Source organism: Mustela erminea, chromosome 3 (assembly GCF_009829155.1).
Source record: "Mustela erminea isolate mMusErm1 chromosome 3, mMusErm1.Pri, whole genome shotgun sequence".
Lineage (NCBI taxonomy): Eukaryota > Metazoa > Chordata > Mammalia > Carnivora > Mustelidae > Mustela > Mustela erminea.
Genome location: NC_045616.1, coordinates 153,397,591 through 153,416,378, shown reverse-complemented (window position 1 = coordinate 153,416,378; position 18,788 = coordinate 153,397,591). Strand labels below are relative to the sequence as shown.

Genomic DNA, 18,788 nt, shown 5'->3' with positions numbered 1-18,788 from the left:
CAGCGTGAGGCTTGAACTCACAACCCTGAGGTCAAGAGCCGCATGCTCTTCAGATTGAGCCGGCCAGCTGCCCCCTGTTCCTGGCTTTTAAAATGATGCTACCAAGTGACAAATTCATCACTATTTTTTTTTTAAGATTTTATTTATTTATTTGACAGAGAGAAATCACAAGTAGATGGAGAGGCAGGCAGAGAGAGAGAGAGGGAAGCAGGCTCCCTGCTGAGCAGAGAGCCCGATGCGGGACTCGATCCCAGGACCCTGAGATCATGACCTGAGCCGAAGGCAGCGGCTTAACCCACTGAGTACATTGCTCAACTTGTTAGCAACTTAGACTTGACTCCACCCAACTTCTAGAGAAATAAAATGCGAGTCAGTGTTGCTACAGCCAAGAGCATAATATTCTTTCTGCTGACCTTCTGTGCTCATTCCAGGAACTCTCTGGTTTTTCATTTAAATGGAGTAATTACAGAGACACTGGTGGAGACCAAACAACTAATTCAATTTTCAAATATGACAACCTCTGCGATCTCTCTAAACTCCCCTTTTCTGGGTCTCTTTCCAACTTCCCACTCACTCATATCCACCCACTCATGATTGTGTATGTGTGCGTGTGTGTGTGTGTGTGTGTGCGCACATGCAAGTGTGCATGTGTTAGGGCTTATACATCTGTACGTGTACACTCCGAAAGCCACTTTTGTGTGTATGTGTGTGTGTGCACACGCAAGTGTGCATGTGTTAGGGCTCACACATCTGTACGTGTACACTCTGAAAGCCACTTTTGTGTGTATGCGTGTGTGTGTGTGCATGTGCACATGCAAGTGTGCATGTGTTAGGGCTCACACATCTGTACGTGTACACTCCGAAAGCCACTTTTTATAGTTCACCTATAGCTCCCCTTTTTCTTTCTTGAGACAGAAACTGACGTGGTCTTGCAATGTCTTTTCTCCTTCTCTTTGGATAGAGAACTCCATTTCTCCCTGGACACAGAGCTGCCCAGTTACAGTACCGAATTTCCCAGCCCCCTCTGCGGCAGCGTGCAGTCCCAGGACTAAGTTCCACATCAGTAGTTCTTAACCTCAGCTGCAGTCTGGGATCATCCAGCAGACCTTAAAAACGACTCATGCCCTCCCGGACCCCACCTCCAGGAGACTCTGATTCGACCGGTCTGAGATGTGGCCCAGGCACAGGGATGGAAGTCCCTAGGTGTGTCCAGCTTGTAGCCAACTCTGAGAATCACTGTTCTGGAGGAGCAGTCGCAGCACGGGACAGAAGGGGAATTACGGTAGGGAAGGACCACACTTGGACGAGACAGAAAAGTAAGCCAGACAAGGCCTAGGTCCCTGATGATGAGGTGGAGCTTCTCATCAACCTTAGAGATTCCCTTATGTGAGAGACACGCAAACCTCAGTCTGACGCACGCAATGTCGTGTGTGGTGCCTCTATTATTCGCAGATAAAATTCTAAATGATGCCACTGCCTATTGTTGTTCTCCCTCTTCTTCTTCTCCCTCATCGACACTCCCATTCCAAGACTATGGACTTGAAGTCTTCTCAAATATGAGTCATATTCGTGAATAAAATTTCCATTACCATAGTCTTAATTGTTAAATAAACCGTTTCAATATTGCACATTTTCGGGGGGGTTATTTATGTTTTTCACTAGAATGCAGTTCCACAGCAACGGAGGTCTTCGTTTTATTCCCTCTTCTTTCCAGAAGAGCACAGGGCACACGTAGGTGTTCAACAAATTCGTACTGCATATGTGCTCCTCACACAACTCTTGTCTGTGAATTCAATGTCATTGTAAGGAGAGTTGACCGATCCTCAGCATAAATAATTTTTACTTAATTTATAAGTCTACATTTTCTACCTCCCTAAGGAGTGCTATTTTCCATCCATCCTTTATCTTACTCGGGTATGAGTCACAACCGAATTCATTAAAACTCTCAAATCCTGAGCAGTTCAGAGTCAAGATTACCAATGGTCTAAATCTCTAAGATCTAATTGTATACTCCAGATTACTCACTTCAAACACTCAAGTGAACCAAGTAAATATGGAGAGAAATTTCTATGCAAACAGTATTAAGGGGTTATTAATCCTTACATTAAAATTACTGAAACACATGTGTACACAAGGTAGAGTGATATTTGAAAGACAGAATGCTAAAAACTCATATCTCAATGATACCCACATGATACCCTATCACCAAATATTTGAGAAGATGCTAGAGAACAAGAAATTATTTCCGAAAGAGCAAAGGCAAGCAATGGACCAAGGAAACATTCGGTTCATGAGTCTAACACTCCTGTGTCCAAAGCGTGAAGGCTTTGCTAGGAAGTGTCAGGTAGAAGTGTTAGACTAGTATCTGACTGCGCTGTTTTACTTCTTTTTATGAATTAAATTCCTTCTCCATCTTAATCTGTCATCTCATTAAAGTATGGACACAACTAAGAGTTTCTAGTCCACATATGTTGGCACAATGATTTCCCAAGTAGATGATTATTCTGAAACTCAGCCTAATTTCCCCTGGACTCCAGAGCCGGTCGAGCTGTCAGCTGTGCGGCGAGGCTTGTCAGCAGCAAAGCTGAAACGTTCCGCAAGATCCGAGTGGCTAATTACATGTTGTGCTATTTTGTCCAGTTGACGGTCTCAGACACATCCCACAAACAGGGGATAATGAAATAAAAAAGGGATTATACATGCTGTGGCAGAGGAGAAAATTACAACAAGGATTTTTAACATTTAAATGATATGGGGGCTACTGCGGCATCTTAAAAATGAATTTCCCTTAAAAGTGTTTGTTACAATGTTTCCCGAATCTCAGGGGAGCGACGGATGGACTTCTTACCTGTTGCTCAGAAGGGAGCCCAGCAGCATCAAGCTGTCCTCCATGCTGGCGATGATTTCTGCGGTGCTGTCTCCCCGTAAGAGGAGCTCTCCACGGGCTTTAAAGCTGCCAAAGGTGAATGCTTTGCTGTCCCACTCGTTCATCACCTGCTTCAGCTTCTGCTCAATGTCCCTCTCTTTCACTGCACTGATGCAGATGTCCTATTAAAATTGCAAGCTCTCGTTGGATCACACGAAAGTCACACATCCTTCGTCAAAAGTCCAGATTCAACAAAGGTCCTGACCTCACTATTTGCCTCGTACGTTCCTATACTTTTTTTCCAGCTATAAAATGCAATATAAGAAATGGAGCATGTGTATGAAGATACACAATTAGGGAAAGAGACGAAGATGGAGCTATTACTAAACAACAGAACCTTAAGTTGGAAAACTTCCCATCAAACTCTACCAGAAAGAAAGATGACAGAAAAGACATGCAACAATGGAATGCTATTCAGCCATGAGAAAGGACATCCTGCCATTGGCAACAACACAGACAGAACTTGAGGGCATTAGGCTGAGACAAGTCAGACAGAGACAAATACTCTATGATATCCCTCACATGTGGAATCTGAAAACACCAAACTCAAAAAAGAACCAAGGGGAATGGTAGTTACCAGAGGCTGGAGGAGGGGCAATAGGACAGATCGTTTTTGTTTTGTTTTGTTTTGTTTTTAAAGATTTTATTTATTTGATAGAGAGAGATCACAAGGAGGCAGAAAGGCAGGCAGAGAGGGCGAGAGGAGGAAGCAGGCTCGCCACTGAGCAGAAAGCCCGATGCAGGGCTCGATCCCAGGACCCTGAGATCATGACCTGAGCTGAAGGCAGAGGCTTTAAACCCACTGAGCCACCCAGGCACCCCAATAGGACAGATGTTTAAGGATACATACTTGCAACCAGTAGATGAATAAGGCCTGGAGATCCAATACACAGGATAGGGATTATAGAGAACAAAACTCTATTGCAAATATTAAACTTTCTAATAGACTAGAGCTTAACTGCTACCACTGCTAGATGAAATGGTAACTATGTGGCCAACAGAGGTGTTAGCTAACGGCACAGTGACAATCATGCAGCAATATCAGTGTATCTACTCAATACATTATATACCTTAAACTTATACAATGTCATATGTCAATTATATCTCCATTTGGATAAAAATAGATCATGTAAAAACCTTTTAAATTTTGAAACTCTAATCAAAGACTCAAAGTTTACTGTGTATCTGACTTAACCCTAGAGCCAAATCGGTGCAGTATGAGAGGAGGAATTAACAGAAACCTGACTATCCCAGGCTCCTCTGCAGCCACATTTATTTCTGGACTATGAGCCAAGCCCTGTCCTTGCCCTCTCCTCCTCTCGTGCTGCACTCCCTCTCTGGGTGAGCTCTTCTATGCCCATAGCCTGTAACCTTTTGTGTCTCCATATAAGACCCATATCCATTTGCCAACTGGGCCTCTGTACTTGGATCTATCCAGAGAATCCCAAACACAGTCTGTAAAATATCAGATTCATGCCCTAAGTTCTCTGCCCCTTGTCATCCAACTGATCCCCTTCCGATAATTCCCCATCTCACTGATTAGCACACTCAGCCACTGAGATTTCTCAGCAGGAAATCTAGGGCTCCTCCTTAACCCTTCCCATTTTTTCTCCTACCATGTTCCCCCGCTCACCAAATTCTACCCAGCTTTGCCTTCTAAAGATCTTCTCAATCTTCTCTCTCCTCTCCAGCTTCACTGCCTGCCCTCTCGCCCAAGATACCATTATCTCTTGTCTGAGATATTCTTATAACCCCCAGTAGACTGTCCCATCATTCCCACTGGCCCTCCCCCAATCCTTTCTCCATGCATCTACCACAGCGATCTTTACAAAATGCAAACCCAACTATGTCATCTCTGCTCAAAATATGTCTCCCAGATGGCTCCCCATGGGCCCAAAGACCAAATTATGCTGGCTTTCCTCTGGTTTCCCAAACACACCTCAGACCTTTTACACATGCTGTCTTACCTGCCTGACACTGACTTCTGGCACTTTCCAAACCTCTCCCTGCCCTAAGACAGAAGCTCATGGACACGTACTCCCCAGCAGTCATGGACATGCACTCCAGCATTCCCTACTTTAACACTCCCCACCCCCAAAGAGGTTAAGCTTATTATTATAGTCTGTCCTAGTGCAGATACTTTTACGTCAAAGATATTTACCCCATCTTGTAACTATACGTTTATTTGGATAACTATTTCACTACACAAATTATTAATGATCTGTGAATGCAGGAATGTATCCTTATGTTCCCAGCACTTAACACAGAACCTGTCATGTAAACATTTGTTGAAGGAAGGAAGAGCTGAATGCCCTGAAAAGCATTTTAATTGACTTAATATGGTTTCCTGATCCAACATTCTGTAATGTAGGAACACTATCAAAATAAACCCTATGGACCTTCCAATCCCCCCACTGCATCATACTTTTTATCAACTGTACCTCTATTTCTTCCTTGTATTTCAGAAGAGGTGCCTCCATGATATTTCTCAATTTAAAGGCTTCATTCCCCACATCCAGACTATGCCCAGTGAGAGCAGCTATCCTTTCCCAGTGCCTCTCCATCATAGCCTTACTGGCCATGTGCTCCAGGAGTGGGCAACATTCACTGAAGTCATCAATGGTCTTCTTCAGATCCAAGAAAGCCTGCCAGTCCTTCAAGGCTCGGGGCAGCTTCCGACACCTGCGAAGTGAACACCATGAGCAGTTATTCAAAGATGAGCCTAACTGTACCTCATCCAAGACTCTCTCCTAGCATTTCTATCAAAAACAGTCATTATGAATATTTACCACATTTTCAAATCTCAGGACTGAGAGGGTATCTGTTAATATAATAAACTTATACATTATAGAAGATTGTTCCTCCCAATGAGGAAAGATTTTTTTCAATTTTCTTATAAAAATTAACTAGAAAAAAAAGGCATTATTTTAAAGGATAGCGGTACCTCCCAATTCAACTCAATTCTACTAACAGGTATTAAGAGCCTTCTAAGTACAAAGCACAACAGAGTGTATCAGGCTGTCAACCAAAAAAAAAAAAAAAATTTAACAAATGACCCTCTATTTTCATTGGGTTCAACACTTAAAAGAATAAAGAAAAATCAAAGGGCTCCTGTTTTTATTATAGGAAGTCATCTCACATAAACTTAAAATGTTGGTAAGTATAACATAAATAGAGATCATCTCCCTCCAAGATGCAGAAAAGCCCTGGACCAGATTCATCCAGGTTTAAATGATGTGCTTGTCTCACCACGCACACACAGGGGTAATTAATAAATAGTGTCTGACAGGGGTGATGTCAACAGACAACAGCAAGGCAGCACGAGATGTGCTTGCAAAACATCTGGGGGTGAGAAAAGAACTTGACAACCTATCAAAAAAGAAAGCATTTGAGATTCAATAGCTCTGGGCGTGCTAAACATTTAATTTCTCACCTGTTCTGGAACTCTGAAAGTTCACTGTTGATTTTTTCAATATTCACTTCTGACCAAAGGATATCATGATAGCTATTTACAGTTTCTATGACGGTGTTGTATAGAGTATATATTTTCTGTAGAAGATTTAATTGCTTCTTTATTTCAAGAAGCTGAGGATACTGAGTAACCGGCAGCCCAAAAAGCTCCTCTCCTCCGGTATAGGTGATATATTTCCGATAGATATTATCAAATTGATTCTAAAGAAAACATAAGAGGAAACTCATCGAGACGACTGACACATGAATAAACATGTAAATTTCAAAAGCTTGGCAAAGAAGCAAACATGTATGATCTCTGAGCACAGACAAGTAAGAATAGTAAATAACTATAGTTAACTACATAGAAACTAACTCCAATTATAATCATCCCAAATCACATTGTTAAAAACATTCCACAATAGGCCTTTCTATATTAAGGGGGGAAATGTATGTGTCCAAAACACCTTAAGGTTTTGGTCGTTTAGGAGGCCATAGAAACTAAAAAGATTACCTGAAACATGATAAGCCTATCACTGGCTTCCTGGGGTTTCAAGCCACTGGCCATTGGACCATTCTGAAACAAAAAGTTAAATATAAAATAGAATGAAGTGTTACCTATGGGTTTTTTGTGCGTCAAAGTTAGCTTTCATGCATGTCACATCAATGACAGGAAACTTCATTTTTTAATTGTAGAAAAGGACTCAGGAAAGTGTCTCATTTGGAAATATTTTCAAGTCTAAAAAAATCACAACTTCCAAATAATACCACAACAAATACCACAAATTCTAAATTTCGAGAAATTTTGAAAATTAAAAACTAATACTATTCATTTCTTAGGTGACACAGGCAAAGAAATGTCAATAAGCACTCGATAAGAAGCCCATATGTCTGGTTTTCAATTAAAACCCTAATGTGTTTTTACCATTTTCATATCTATTTGCAAAGTGACCTATAACCTTAACATTCCCAACAGGTTTTCCTACATTAAACACCTACAATGGGTAGATTTCTGCACTTCTTCATCCATGAAGTTAGTCCATGGATCCAATCTCATAACTCCACCAACTTTGTGGTTTGGTGTGTTTTTCCTATATAGTAGACACAAACTGTACCCTTTACGCTACATATTTCCTTTCTGTGGTATATTATAATTGGCTAGAAATGTGTCTTATTATACAGCATATACCCAGTAGGAGAGTTGGCACTAAAACTCTTGAATAACTAAAACATGAACTCCATCTGTCTTGTTCACTGTCTTCAGCACCAAGGACAGTGCCTGGCACATGCGTGGAACTCTGCAGTATGTGTAGAACCAAGGAAAGCTATAGGTCTGTTTTAACTATATGTGAATAGCATTTGTCTACACAAGTTTAGAAAGTTATCAGACAACCTCAGGAACAGACCAATGATACAACATGGACAGCACTTTTTAAATTCTCTTTTTGTAGATTGCTCTCATTAAAATAAAATTCCCACTCCTAGGGAATTTCATTAAACTTGACATAAATCTTTGAACATTTTGCATGCTCTGTTCGCTCTTCCCCAAAAACACAAACAGAAAAAGCTGGAGTTGTACCAAATCATAGTCCAGGTAGAACTGGTGACAGTCCTGGAGGAAGACCTCCACGGTGCTGATAAGTTCCTTCCGGAAACCAGGCTGCAGTGAGACTAATTCATTCTGAACTTCTCTGGCACGTGCCAGAAGCTTCTCCCAAGAATAACGCAGAGTATCAACTTTGTCCATCTCTTCCTTTGCAATCAGAAGCCCATATTTGTTAAGCAGGGCATAGGATTCCTACACAAAAGAAGAAAAATTTAATTTCTGCCAGTCAGATGCACACACACACTCATTTTCTTTGATCTGTCAATTCCTCACAGATTTATTGTCTCTTTGCCTAAAAAGCATAAAAACTGCCTGTCTTACTCTCATATGATCTCCCTGATATGAGGAAGTGGTGATGCAACATGGGGGCTTAAGTGGATAGGAGAAGAATCAATGAAACAAGATGGGATCGGGAGGGAGACAAACCATAAGTGACTCTTAATCTCACAAAACAAACTGAGGGTTGCTGGGGGGAGGGGGGTTGGGAGAAGGGGGGGTGGGGTTATGGACATTGGGGAGGATATGTGCTTTGGTGAGTGCTGTGAAGTGTGTAAACCTGGCGATTCACAGACCTGTACCCCTGGGGATAAAAATATATGTTTATAAAAAATAAAAAATTTTAAAAAAAACTGCCTGTCTTGCTCATTTTTTTAGTAATTTCATTACTAATAATTTCATTATTGGGACTTTGCATATAAATAATAAAACTTTGGGTTTTCTCCTGATAATGTCTCATGTCAATTTAATTCTAAAATCATCTAGAACACCAAGAAGGGTAGAGGGTGAATTTTTCCTCCCCCACAGCTCCATCCAGGTCCTGTTAACCAGCTGGTATTCCTATCACAGCTGCTAGGAGTGCTGTCTGTGGAGATCATCGCTGCCTCTTTCCCTGCAAAATTGTTCTCCACTAAATGGGAGCCTCCTCAGGGGAAAATTATGGTCAATGATGAATTGACTTGTGGGTATAAAGGGCAGTCTTCCTTCCCTCAAGGTAGGACTAACTGTGTGATATATCTCATGCTCTAGAGTACCCCCTGGGATCAAGCAGAAATCAGTCTACAGCTGGTATCACACCCTCTCTTAGCTACCCCTTGTGCAGAAATCCCCATCCCAGGCTCTACACTTAGGAAGCTTAGATGTCACATAAAGGACCAGAACTGACCCACAGAAGGTATCCTATAAAGTTAGATATCATCATTACCGAAACTGTTCTTCAGTTAGATATCTATTTGTAAGTACAGTCCAGACCTAGACAATACTTCAGCTAATATCACTCAACATGTAAAGATAATTCCAAAATGAGCAAATGATTATCAGTTACCTCAATAGGTCCTACTTCAAAGTCAATGGAGATTTGCTGCTCCCTGATTTCTTTCAGTGCCGCCATAGTAATCCGAATATCATCTAGGTCTTTAATCTGACGGTTCAGTTTCTTATTGAATTCTTCAACAAGTGTAAAAATGTTTTCCATCTCACTCCTGTATTTTTTGTTACAGTGACGGCCGATGAAAACCATCCAGGCCTTTGTCTCAGTAGTCAGAGTGAACTTCAAGTCAGCTGTAAAACCCAAATGTCCACAGATCAGTTTGAAAAATTTGAACCAGTAAGAAAAGACAGAGCGCTGTTGTTCACCAATAATAAATACCTTGCAATTTACCTTGTAGTACATAAGAGAATCAAACTGGAAAAAAAAAGATTTTCCTACTCATTATGTATTCATTCATTTTATAAAGCTTGTCTTACAACAATTTGGAACATTATTTTGAAATGCTAAAGAAAAAAGTACATTATCAAAACCATTGGAGATAAGCCTCAAATGTTTATCATTATTTATTAAAGGAAGGGTGAATTTTGATTCCAAATACAACATGCACACCCTCTTTCTCTGAATTAGCATTTACTTTCAAGGTCTAGCAGCAATGTGTTCAAAATAGTACAGAATATATAATTATGCAGAAGGGAATTAAAAACAAATCTACAAATTGGTCTTAAACTTAAAGCCCATAAAAGGAAAGTCAATCTTAATGATAGTTAGACTCTCTGGAATACTAATCTAGGTAAAGAGACAGAACAATACTGTTGTATTTTTATGAGAGAAAATGAACCAACCTGTGTACAGAGCAACAGCACCCACACAGATGCACTCTGGCTCAGCATTAATTTCCTGCTCTAGCTTTTGGAAATAGAGAATCTGAGACTCAAATTCAGAGAGCAAGGGGCTTTTCGTAATAAACATCATAACCATTTCTTCTTTCTCTTTTTGCCAAATATGATTGTAACGTTTAAAGCAATCCATAGATGTAATAACTTCCTAGAATACAAATAACAGATTTGTGTTGAGAGGAAAGATGTGGAAATGGATGTATACATGAATGTTGGTCAACTGCTGTTGGTTCCCACAGGTCTGTTACAATCCTTAATCAGTGAGCTGTGTGAGTAGTTAGAAATGCCACAGAACTGGAACTAGGTACATCATGGACACAGTAAATCAAGAGCAGCAATGACAAAACTATTAGCTTTCCTAGCCAAAAGGAGAGGGGGATCATTTCTAGAAACTGGAAAAAGAAAGTCCCTAAAGACTCTTTTGGATGAGAGCCTCTTGATTGGAGCTGGCCTTCCATTCAGAAACCACAGTTGGAAATCATGCCACACCAAGGGTGCTATGGGAAAAATCTGAGGTCTGAGGTCACTCTCTTCCCCTCCCTCTTCTCCACACTACCACCAGCATCAGCCCTCCCCCATGACTCTCTCATTGGTCAAATCTATTGGAAGCCTCAATGGAAATCTATTAATCTGTTCCCCAAGGTCAGAGGGCAGAGATAAGGTCTGGAGAGGCAAACAGAATATATCCAGCATCAAACTCCACTGGAAGGTTGCATGGAATCACATAAAATGTATACACCCATTGGGTTAGGACTGGCATCTGTACAATATTAAATCTTCCCATCCAGGAACATAGTATATATTTCCAAATATTCTAATTTTTTTAATTACTTGTTAACTGTTACAGGAATCTTCATAGAGACTTCACATACTCTTTATCATGTATGTTCCTAGGTATTTTTCAATGAAAAGATTATTGTAAACAGGAGCTTTTTCCACTATTTTTATAACTGACTATGGATGGCATATAAGTTTTAAAAATTCATTTTTTTAAAAGACTTTATTTATTTATTTGACAGAGGGAGAGATCACAAGTAGGCAGAGCAGCAGGCAGAGAGAGGAAGGGAAGCAGGCTCCCCACTGAGCAAAGAGCCCGATATGGGGCTCCATCCCAGGACCCTGAGATCATGACCCGAGCTGAAGGCAGAGGCTTTAACCCACTGAGCCACCCAGGCGCCCCCAAAATTCATTTTTTAATAAACAGTCCTCTTTGCTATAAAGTGTGCCTCTGTGAGATGAACTGGCTCACTCACATTAGGTAACCAGAGAAGAGGCCGACGTAATGAAGAGGTCACATCAAATGCTATTTTTCCCAGCACTTCGTTCTGTACCAGCTAAAGCAGCAGCCATGGAGGGGCACAATCTTGTGAGCCACGGTCCTTACACCACGCTTTCCTTTGGGGCCAATTTGGTCACCACTTCATTTCAACAATATCGTTTGCACAGTCCAACATGGTCTTTCTATATCGTATCCTTGTTTCCGTAACAGCGTCTTCAACTCTTTCTCAGACCTACCCGTTCACCAAGTTTCTTTCACTTTCTGATAATGAAGTTCTTTACTTACTCTACCCTTATTAAATGGGTGGATATTTTACTGTGATTGTCATAGTTTTGAAACTACAGTGATTAACAAGATTTCCTGGTTTCAACGATCTGCCTCAAGCCCGTTTTTCTCATAATCCATGTTAAATTAAACGTGCAACCTTGCACAAGAGGATTTTCAGGAATACACTCATTGTATTACAGCAGAGATGCCTACAATTTCAATTAACAACTAACTTAACTCTCATTGAGCCTTTTTTTTTTTTCAGATTAGCCTTGCAGATTTACATACCAGAAAATCATTATCTATAAATAATCATTGCTAATGTTTATACCTGTTGGGAATCAACTTTTCCTACTGACTTACAATTTCAGAGTTACATCTACATGAGAAAAAATTTTCTAAACTGAGATGGAATTAAAAATGCCATTCCTGGGACACCTGGGTGGCTCCCTCAGTTAAGCATCTGCCTTCAGCTCAGGTCACAGTCCCAGAGCCCTGCGTTCGAGCCCCGCATCAGGCTCCCTGCTCAGTAGAGGAGTCTCGAGTCTCCCTCTCCCTCTCCTGCTCCCCCTGCTTGTGCTCTCTCTCTGTCAAATAAATAAATAAAATCTCTTTTTAAAAATGCCATTATTTGCAAAAAACATGACATTATTGACAGCATTCTCAATGGCCCAATCACTTCAGCAAATTTTACCTGTAAGAAAACCAAGCAGCTTCACCCCACCATTCCCCACAGTCCGCTAAAATGTCTCTCCCAGCTTCAGGTTTAACCGCTACGGAGACGTCTCACTCATGAAAACACACAAAGCTAAGCTGCCACTACTTATCCCCACCAAACCAGTCCCCTGGCCCAGGCTGAGATGTTGGCGTTCATACCCAGGAAGAAGTGCCATAGCATGGGGACTTCACAAGCATATGATGTATTGGCGAATGAATTACAGATTATCAAAGATGGCTGAACATGGGTAGAAATTCCAGAACCCTGAGTTCTTTCAACATTCTCTAATCTTTATAATATTACGAATATACCCTAACTAAAGAAGTTTTGGACTCTCACTTATCTTTTCTCACAGTGTCACTCGTTATTAAATCAGAAGTTTTTAAAGTGGCGGTACCCACTCTATGTTAATAATACTGGAATTATAATAAAAACTTAATTTCAAAAGTTCTAAAAAAAAATAAAAAATAAAATAAAGTGGAGGTAACCTGGCGCTTTAAGGAAGAATTGCCTGCACTGCATGTGTACAGCTGTTCTGCTGATTTTTCCTGCCAAGGTTATTTCGATGGTTCAGTCCTGCTCATCTTTTCAAGGCAGGCAGGGTTGTAAGTTGATGGCTAGCTTATGGATCTGCTGAAAGTAGGTCAGATTTACATTCTGATCCAATCAGCTGTGGCAAGAAGAAAAGGGCTGGGATCATGGGATTTTCCCTGGTTGAGGCAGAATCACCCAGAAGGGTCCTTGGCTGCAGGGGAATGGCCATGTCTGGTACGATGCTTAAGTGTATATTTACTCTTCCGGAAGCAATTCATCCATCTTGTCAATCCAGAAAAAGTTCTTCGAGTTATTCTAAGTGCCTAAGATTTGCACTTCCTTCATATAATAGAAAAGTCAACGCAACAGAAATAACACAAAGATAACCATTTTGTTGCCAGCAGTATGCTAATTTCGACTGCTATGACTTACCCTGCGATTTTCATAATCACGGATGCTTATATTCAGTGACAGTAATGAGCTTCATTATTGATTTATCTTATTGTATTTCCCATGATTACTGCAACATTCAAAAATATATCTGAATGTTTCTTATCATCATAGACTACTTACCTTTATCATTTCTGTGGAGCTTGACAAAGTAAGCGCTAGATAAATATTTGTTAAATTGAATTATGTGAACACTGTCCCTAGGGCAAAATTAAATATAGGATCAACGATATATTAAAAAGAGAAAATTGAAAATGCATACATGTAAAAGCTTCCAGTTCCCTCAGGAACACATTGAAATTAAACTTAATAATATTTCTTCACATGGTTACAGCAATGGCAGCTTTTCAAAATGTTTCCAAACAAACAAAGCTCATTCTCTCTGAACTGATTAATAGAAAAGATGTATTTGCTGAGGGACAACCATTCCCTCAATACTGAGAGTCATTTTTAAAGAGTCAACAGGTCTTGGGGGGTAACGTGAATATAGACTGTTTTGAAGTAGAAATTGACTTCAGGGTTTTGAACCCTTCTAACAAGAACTGATTCGCCTGAATAAAAACAGGGCATCTGGGAGAAGAGCAGAATGGAGGAAAAGTTAACCTGAATTTACACCCCTGTTGAGTATAAGTTGGTACCAACAGCACTACTATTTGCTCTGTCGTCTGTATTATCTTATTTCCACGTGGCAACACACATAAATTTTCAGCTGATGGTTTATGAGATTTACCTGACTATAAACATCTGAAAAACTGACTATAAATCTTACTAGGTTTCAAATGATACTAGTCGCTACTGGTATCACCAATTCTCTGAAAGTGAATCGCAACACCAGTTCGCTTTGAAACATACCAAATTGTTTAACAATTAGGTCTATGTGTACTAAATCAGTGAACACATGGGTTTACAGCATTAGACAGAACACAGTGTGGAATGTAGGAATAATCGCTCTTTTTCAGTTTGCAATCTAGGAAGAAAAATCTTAAGTTAAAACAAACATTTGCTGACCACATCCCAGGTTCAGTAGCTTCCCCCCACTGCCAGCCCTGAAGGCACAGTAGTTAATCCCCAGGCTGTGTATAGGACAAGCTTGTGACCTTTGACCACACACAGGCACACACTGCAAAGCACAGGGCTCTGACGACAAGGCCTCTTGACATACCTTTTTGGTGGAGTTGATGATTGTGCTCAGCACAGAGACTAATTTCACAATCTCTTTGTTGTCGGACACATTCTTATAATAGTTCCTGGTTTGTACGGGAATGGGTAAGTTTACAGAGGCTACCTCAAAGGTATCTAAAAGCAAAAAAAAAGCAAAAGAGAGAGAGAGAGAAAGAGAAAAGTTTATCTCAACAGCAAAGAGAATATGCTTTAAAACACTGAGGGGATTTCTGAAAGGAAGACACTTCTGTAAAGGAAGGACCTCTGACAGCCTCCTTCTTTGCAAAAGCAACTGAAAATGGGGAACATTTGTCAATATCAGTTTTTCAGAACTCTGGACATTAACCAAAGCTGGCAACAAGCCAAGTGGTGCTTCTTTATTCAAGAAAAAATGCTAAAATTGGGGTAACAATGGTGAGTTTTGAGGTGTTTTACTTCCTTAGGACCACAGTCCCTCCTGGTAATGTGGTAGCCTTGAGAAACACAGCCACAACCTAGACAACCTAGCAGTCACCAAGGGGCCAGACTGCACTGGGACAATTGTCCCTCTTTGACCCACTGGGAGGTTCTCTGGAAAAGACCCATTCAGAGTTTACTGTTACTTGACCTGACAGAACTCACTGAGTAAGGGCAGGAAAGAATCCCTATCACCAAGGCATTTGTTAGAAAACATCAGCAACAATTAACTTCACAGACGACTGTGACGTTGATATTAGCTGAGCCAAACAAGAGGCTGACCAAAAAAATTAAAGATCTGGGGAATGAGAGATCCACAGAGGGCACTGGAAAGCCTTGACTTATCCCCTGGGGCTCTAGAAAGTCATGCGTCTTGTACAGAGCTATCCACATGCCCAGGAAAGCCCTAAAATGCCCCCAGTCTTTTACTTGGGCCTTTCACAATCAAGTAAATAAAAGCTAAGGCAGAGTTGAAAACTTCCTGAGTATTCAGGGTGATCCAGCATCCATACAGCTCCCAGGCAAAGGGTGTAAGCCTTAGCAGTCCAAAGGATTAGGAAGTCTCTGCACAATCATTAGCTGACCTTCAAACTAACCAGCCAGAGTCCACAGTAGTGCACACCACAGGAAAGACCAGTCTTACAGAATTAGTCCAGCAAAGTCAATACAGTCAGTAACGGAACAGTAACAACAGACTCTTGGGGCGGGGTGGGGGTAGGGGGTAAAACAAGCAGATTTTCAGAGCTGTCACACTATATGCTTTAAAATACCAAATTTGGGGGGACACCTGGGTGACTCAGTGGGTTAAAGTCTCTACCTTCAGCTCAGGTCATGATCTCAGGGTCCTGGAATAGAGCCCCACTTTGGGCTCCGTGCTCCATGAAAAGCCTGCTTCTCCCTCTCCCTCTGCTACTCTCCCTGCTCCTATGTGCCTTCTCTCTCTCTCACACACACACACACACACATACACACACACACAAATAAATAAAATCCTTATAAATAAATATCAAGTTTTCAAAAAAATAAAACCAGTAAGCCATGCAAAGGTAAAGAAAAGCAGTGCCCACACGTAATAACAGCATTCAATAAAACTATACATGAGAAAACCCAACGATGGAAATTACTAGACAAAATTTCTATCGGCTTTTATAAAATGTTCAGAGAACGAATGAAAACCCGTTCTAAAGAATTAAAGGAGAGTGTGAGAATTGTGTCTCACAAAATAGAGAATACTGGTAATGAAACAGAAAAACAAGAGTCAACTGCAAATTCTGAGGTGGAGAACATAAATGGAATTCTTGAGAGGACCTCAACAGATTTGTCACTGGAAAAAAAAAATTAGTAACCTTGAAGATAATTTAAGATAGAAGATGAAGTTATTGATTTGAGGTATTTCTTCTTTTGTAAATTTCCCGCTAAGTGCTGCTTTAACTGCAATTCATAAATTTTGACAATTTCTCTTTTTAACTCTCTTTTGTCATGACAAAATTATATATACAGCTTCTCATTAAACATTTTTTCTTTGCAATCTCAGATATAACTCATGACTGAGCATAGTTTGAGCTTAGAAAATTCTGAATTTTAAACTATTCTAGGACATAAAGCTATGTTTCCAAATAACACAAAAATTGAAATGAACACAATAACATATGCTTTTTTTGGGTTAAATAAATAATTCCGTAAGTTGTGGGCAAAGTTGCTTTGAGCTATTTTTATCCTCCTCAGTAACAGACAATTTTAAAGAGAAACCTGCTTCAGTTTCTTCTCATGGTTCGTTGATTTATCACACAGGGAGATAAAGAAAAATTGAAAATTACATGGGGTCTGCCTTTTGCAGAGTTGCCTTAGAGTTTGCAGGACTAAGGGCAACATTTAATGTCATTAGCGACTTGGATAGCATATGTTCTCTAATTTTACAGACTACAAATGAAAACCATGAGATATATAGCAAAAATCACAACATGTCAGCACAACAGGACACATAATGGGTTAAGATACAAAATGTGTCTTAAATCTCAGAAAATATTCATTGTGAGGATGGCAAGTTTCTCTTTAAACTGTGAGATTGAAGTCCTTCTTATGCCCCTGTTCCTAGCATTACACTGGACCAGAAATCAGTGAGGCAGCCACATTTGGGACATACACACTAAAGAAACACAATTTATCATGGAGTCATTAAAACACATGGATTTTTATATTACATTAACTTAAAATAGGCTCGTAAATTAATATTCCAGTCAACACTGATTTACGAATTGCATGGAGGGAAAAATCCATTTGAGCTCCTTCAACATTGCTTTTCAATGAATGGTTCAAAAGAACCAAAGGAACATTCACCTTGAGGTCCGTTTTCTCCCATTTCAACATCAGAATCACTGTCTTCATTATTCTGCAAAGCAGCCATTTTTCTCTCCTGCATCTTTTTCTACAAAGTAAAAGGATATTTTTCAGCTCAGTCCCATCGACAAAAGCGGCACCTTCCATACGCAACGATGCCTTCACCCCACACCCACCTTGGACAGCAGCTCGCTGCTCCACTGTCTAACCCCCTTGGTGACACTGACGATGCAGTCCACGGCTTTATTCAGTGTCTGCTGTATGTCCTCCAGGGCAGGGACCATGGCGATGTTGGGAATGGCCAGAGTGATGCCTGCCCGGAAAATGGGCCGGCTGTTCTGCTTCAGCCTAGATGCACTCTTACTGTCTGGGTTAACACAAAAGAGGGAAGGCTTACAACTTTTTTTATTTAAAGTGGGGTTTATTTCCTTTTAAGCCAGGACAATTAAAGCACTTGGAGCAACACATGGGACATACATTATCAGACAAATATTTGGGGGATGAATGGAAGCTACGGAGGAACTCATGTGCTTCAATGTAACGCAGGTCAGTGGAACTCGACAGAGTTTCTGCGGATCTAAAACACCTCGCACGAGGCTGTCCACACACCAGCCTCCCAGCGAATTAGTTACATGCGGAGCGAGGAGGCAAGGCACGGGGAGCAACAAGAGTTGTCAGAAGAAGCCGACCTCGGAACAAAAACCAGTTTGGAATTTCACATAAAACATACGCCTTTTCTACCACAGTGTGTATAACCCAAACTGGGAGCAGTTAAAGAGTGAAGATGAAATAAAGGCTAACTCACCATCTATATCCAAGGGGCTTTTCAAGTTGCATATGGGTATAACTATTGGTATAGGAATAAATACATAAATGTGTGTGTCTGTCTGTCTGTCCACATGCATGCATGTGCACGTAACTATATAGTTGAAAATACCTTCAATATATAAAGTTGGGGAAGACGTGTGATTTAATATTCAGCACATTAACCAATATATCCCTTTGTTAGATAAAAGCATTATCTTCTGTTCCATGCTACCAATCAAAAATCTCTTCAATGTATCCACTTTTATTCTACTTTTAATTAAATATTAGGGACACTTCCCCTTCAATGCCAATATTCAAAACAAATAGGGTTTATTACCCTATCATTTTGCAATTTGAATTAATAATGTATTTTCATTTTTTTTTTAAAGATTTTATTTATTTACTTGAGAGAGAGACAGTGAGAGAGAGCATGAACGAGGAGAAGGTCAGAGAGAGAAGCAGACTCCCCATGGAGCTGGGAGTCCGATGCGGGACTCGATCCCGGGACTCCAGGATCATGACCTGAGCCGAAGGCAGTCGTCCAACCAACTGAGCCACCCAGGCGTCCCTGTATTTTCATTTTTAATTGAAAATTTAATTTCAGAATGTCTCTAGATTTGATGGATTTTTGTGG

General features: G+C 40.5%; 1 protein-coding gene across 1 annotated transcript in view; it reads right to left on the bottom strand.

The window, feature by feature from the left end:
- Positions 1 to 18,788, bottom strand: part of DNAH5 (dynein axonemal heavy chain 5) — a 264,535-nt gene that overhangs the window by 145,300 nt on the left and 100,447 nt on the right. The window contains exons 20-29 of the mRNA XM_032337743.1: positions 17,524 to 17,714; positions 17,348 to 17,435; positions 14,556 to 14,689; positions 10,092 to 10,293; positions 9,304 to 9,539; positions 7,956 to 8,174; positions 6,891 to 6,953; positions 6,360 to 6,598; positions 5,368 to 5,608; positions 2,849 to 3,048 (exon numbers count right to left, since the gene is read on the bottom strand). Coding sequence (XP_032193634.1) covers positions 2,849 to 3,048; positions 5,368 to 5,608; positions 6,360 to 6,598; positions 6,891 to 6,953; positions 7,956 to 8,174; positions 9,304 to 9,539; positions 10,092 to 10,293; positions 14,556 to 14,689; positions 17,348 to 17,435; positions 17,524 to 17,714 — 1,813 coding nt within the window. The remainder of the gene's footprint in view (positions 1 to 2,848; positions 3,049 to 5,367; positions 5,609 to 6,359; positions 6,599 to 6,890; positions 6,954 to 7,955; positions 8,175 to 9,303; positions 9,540 to 10,091; positions 10,294 to 14,555; positions 14,690 to 17,347; positions 17,436 to 17,523; positions 17,715 to 18,788) is intronic.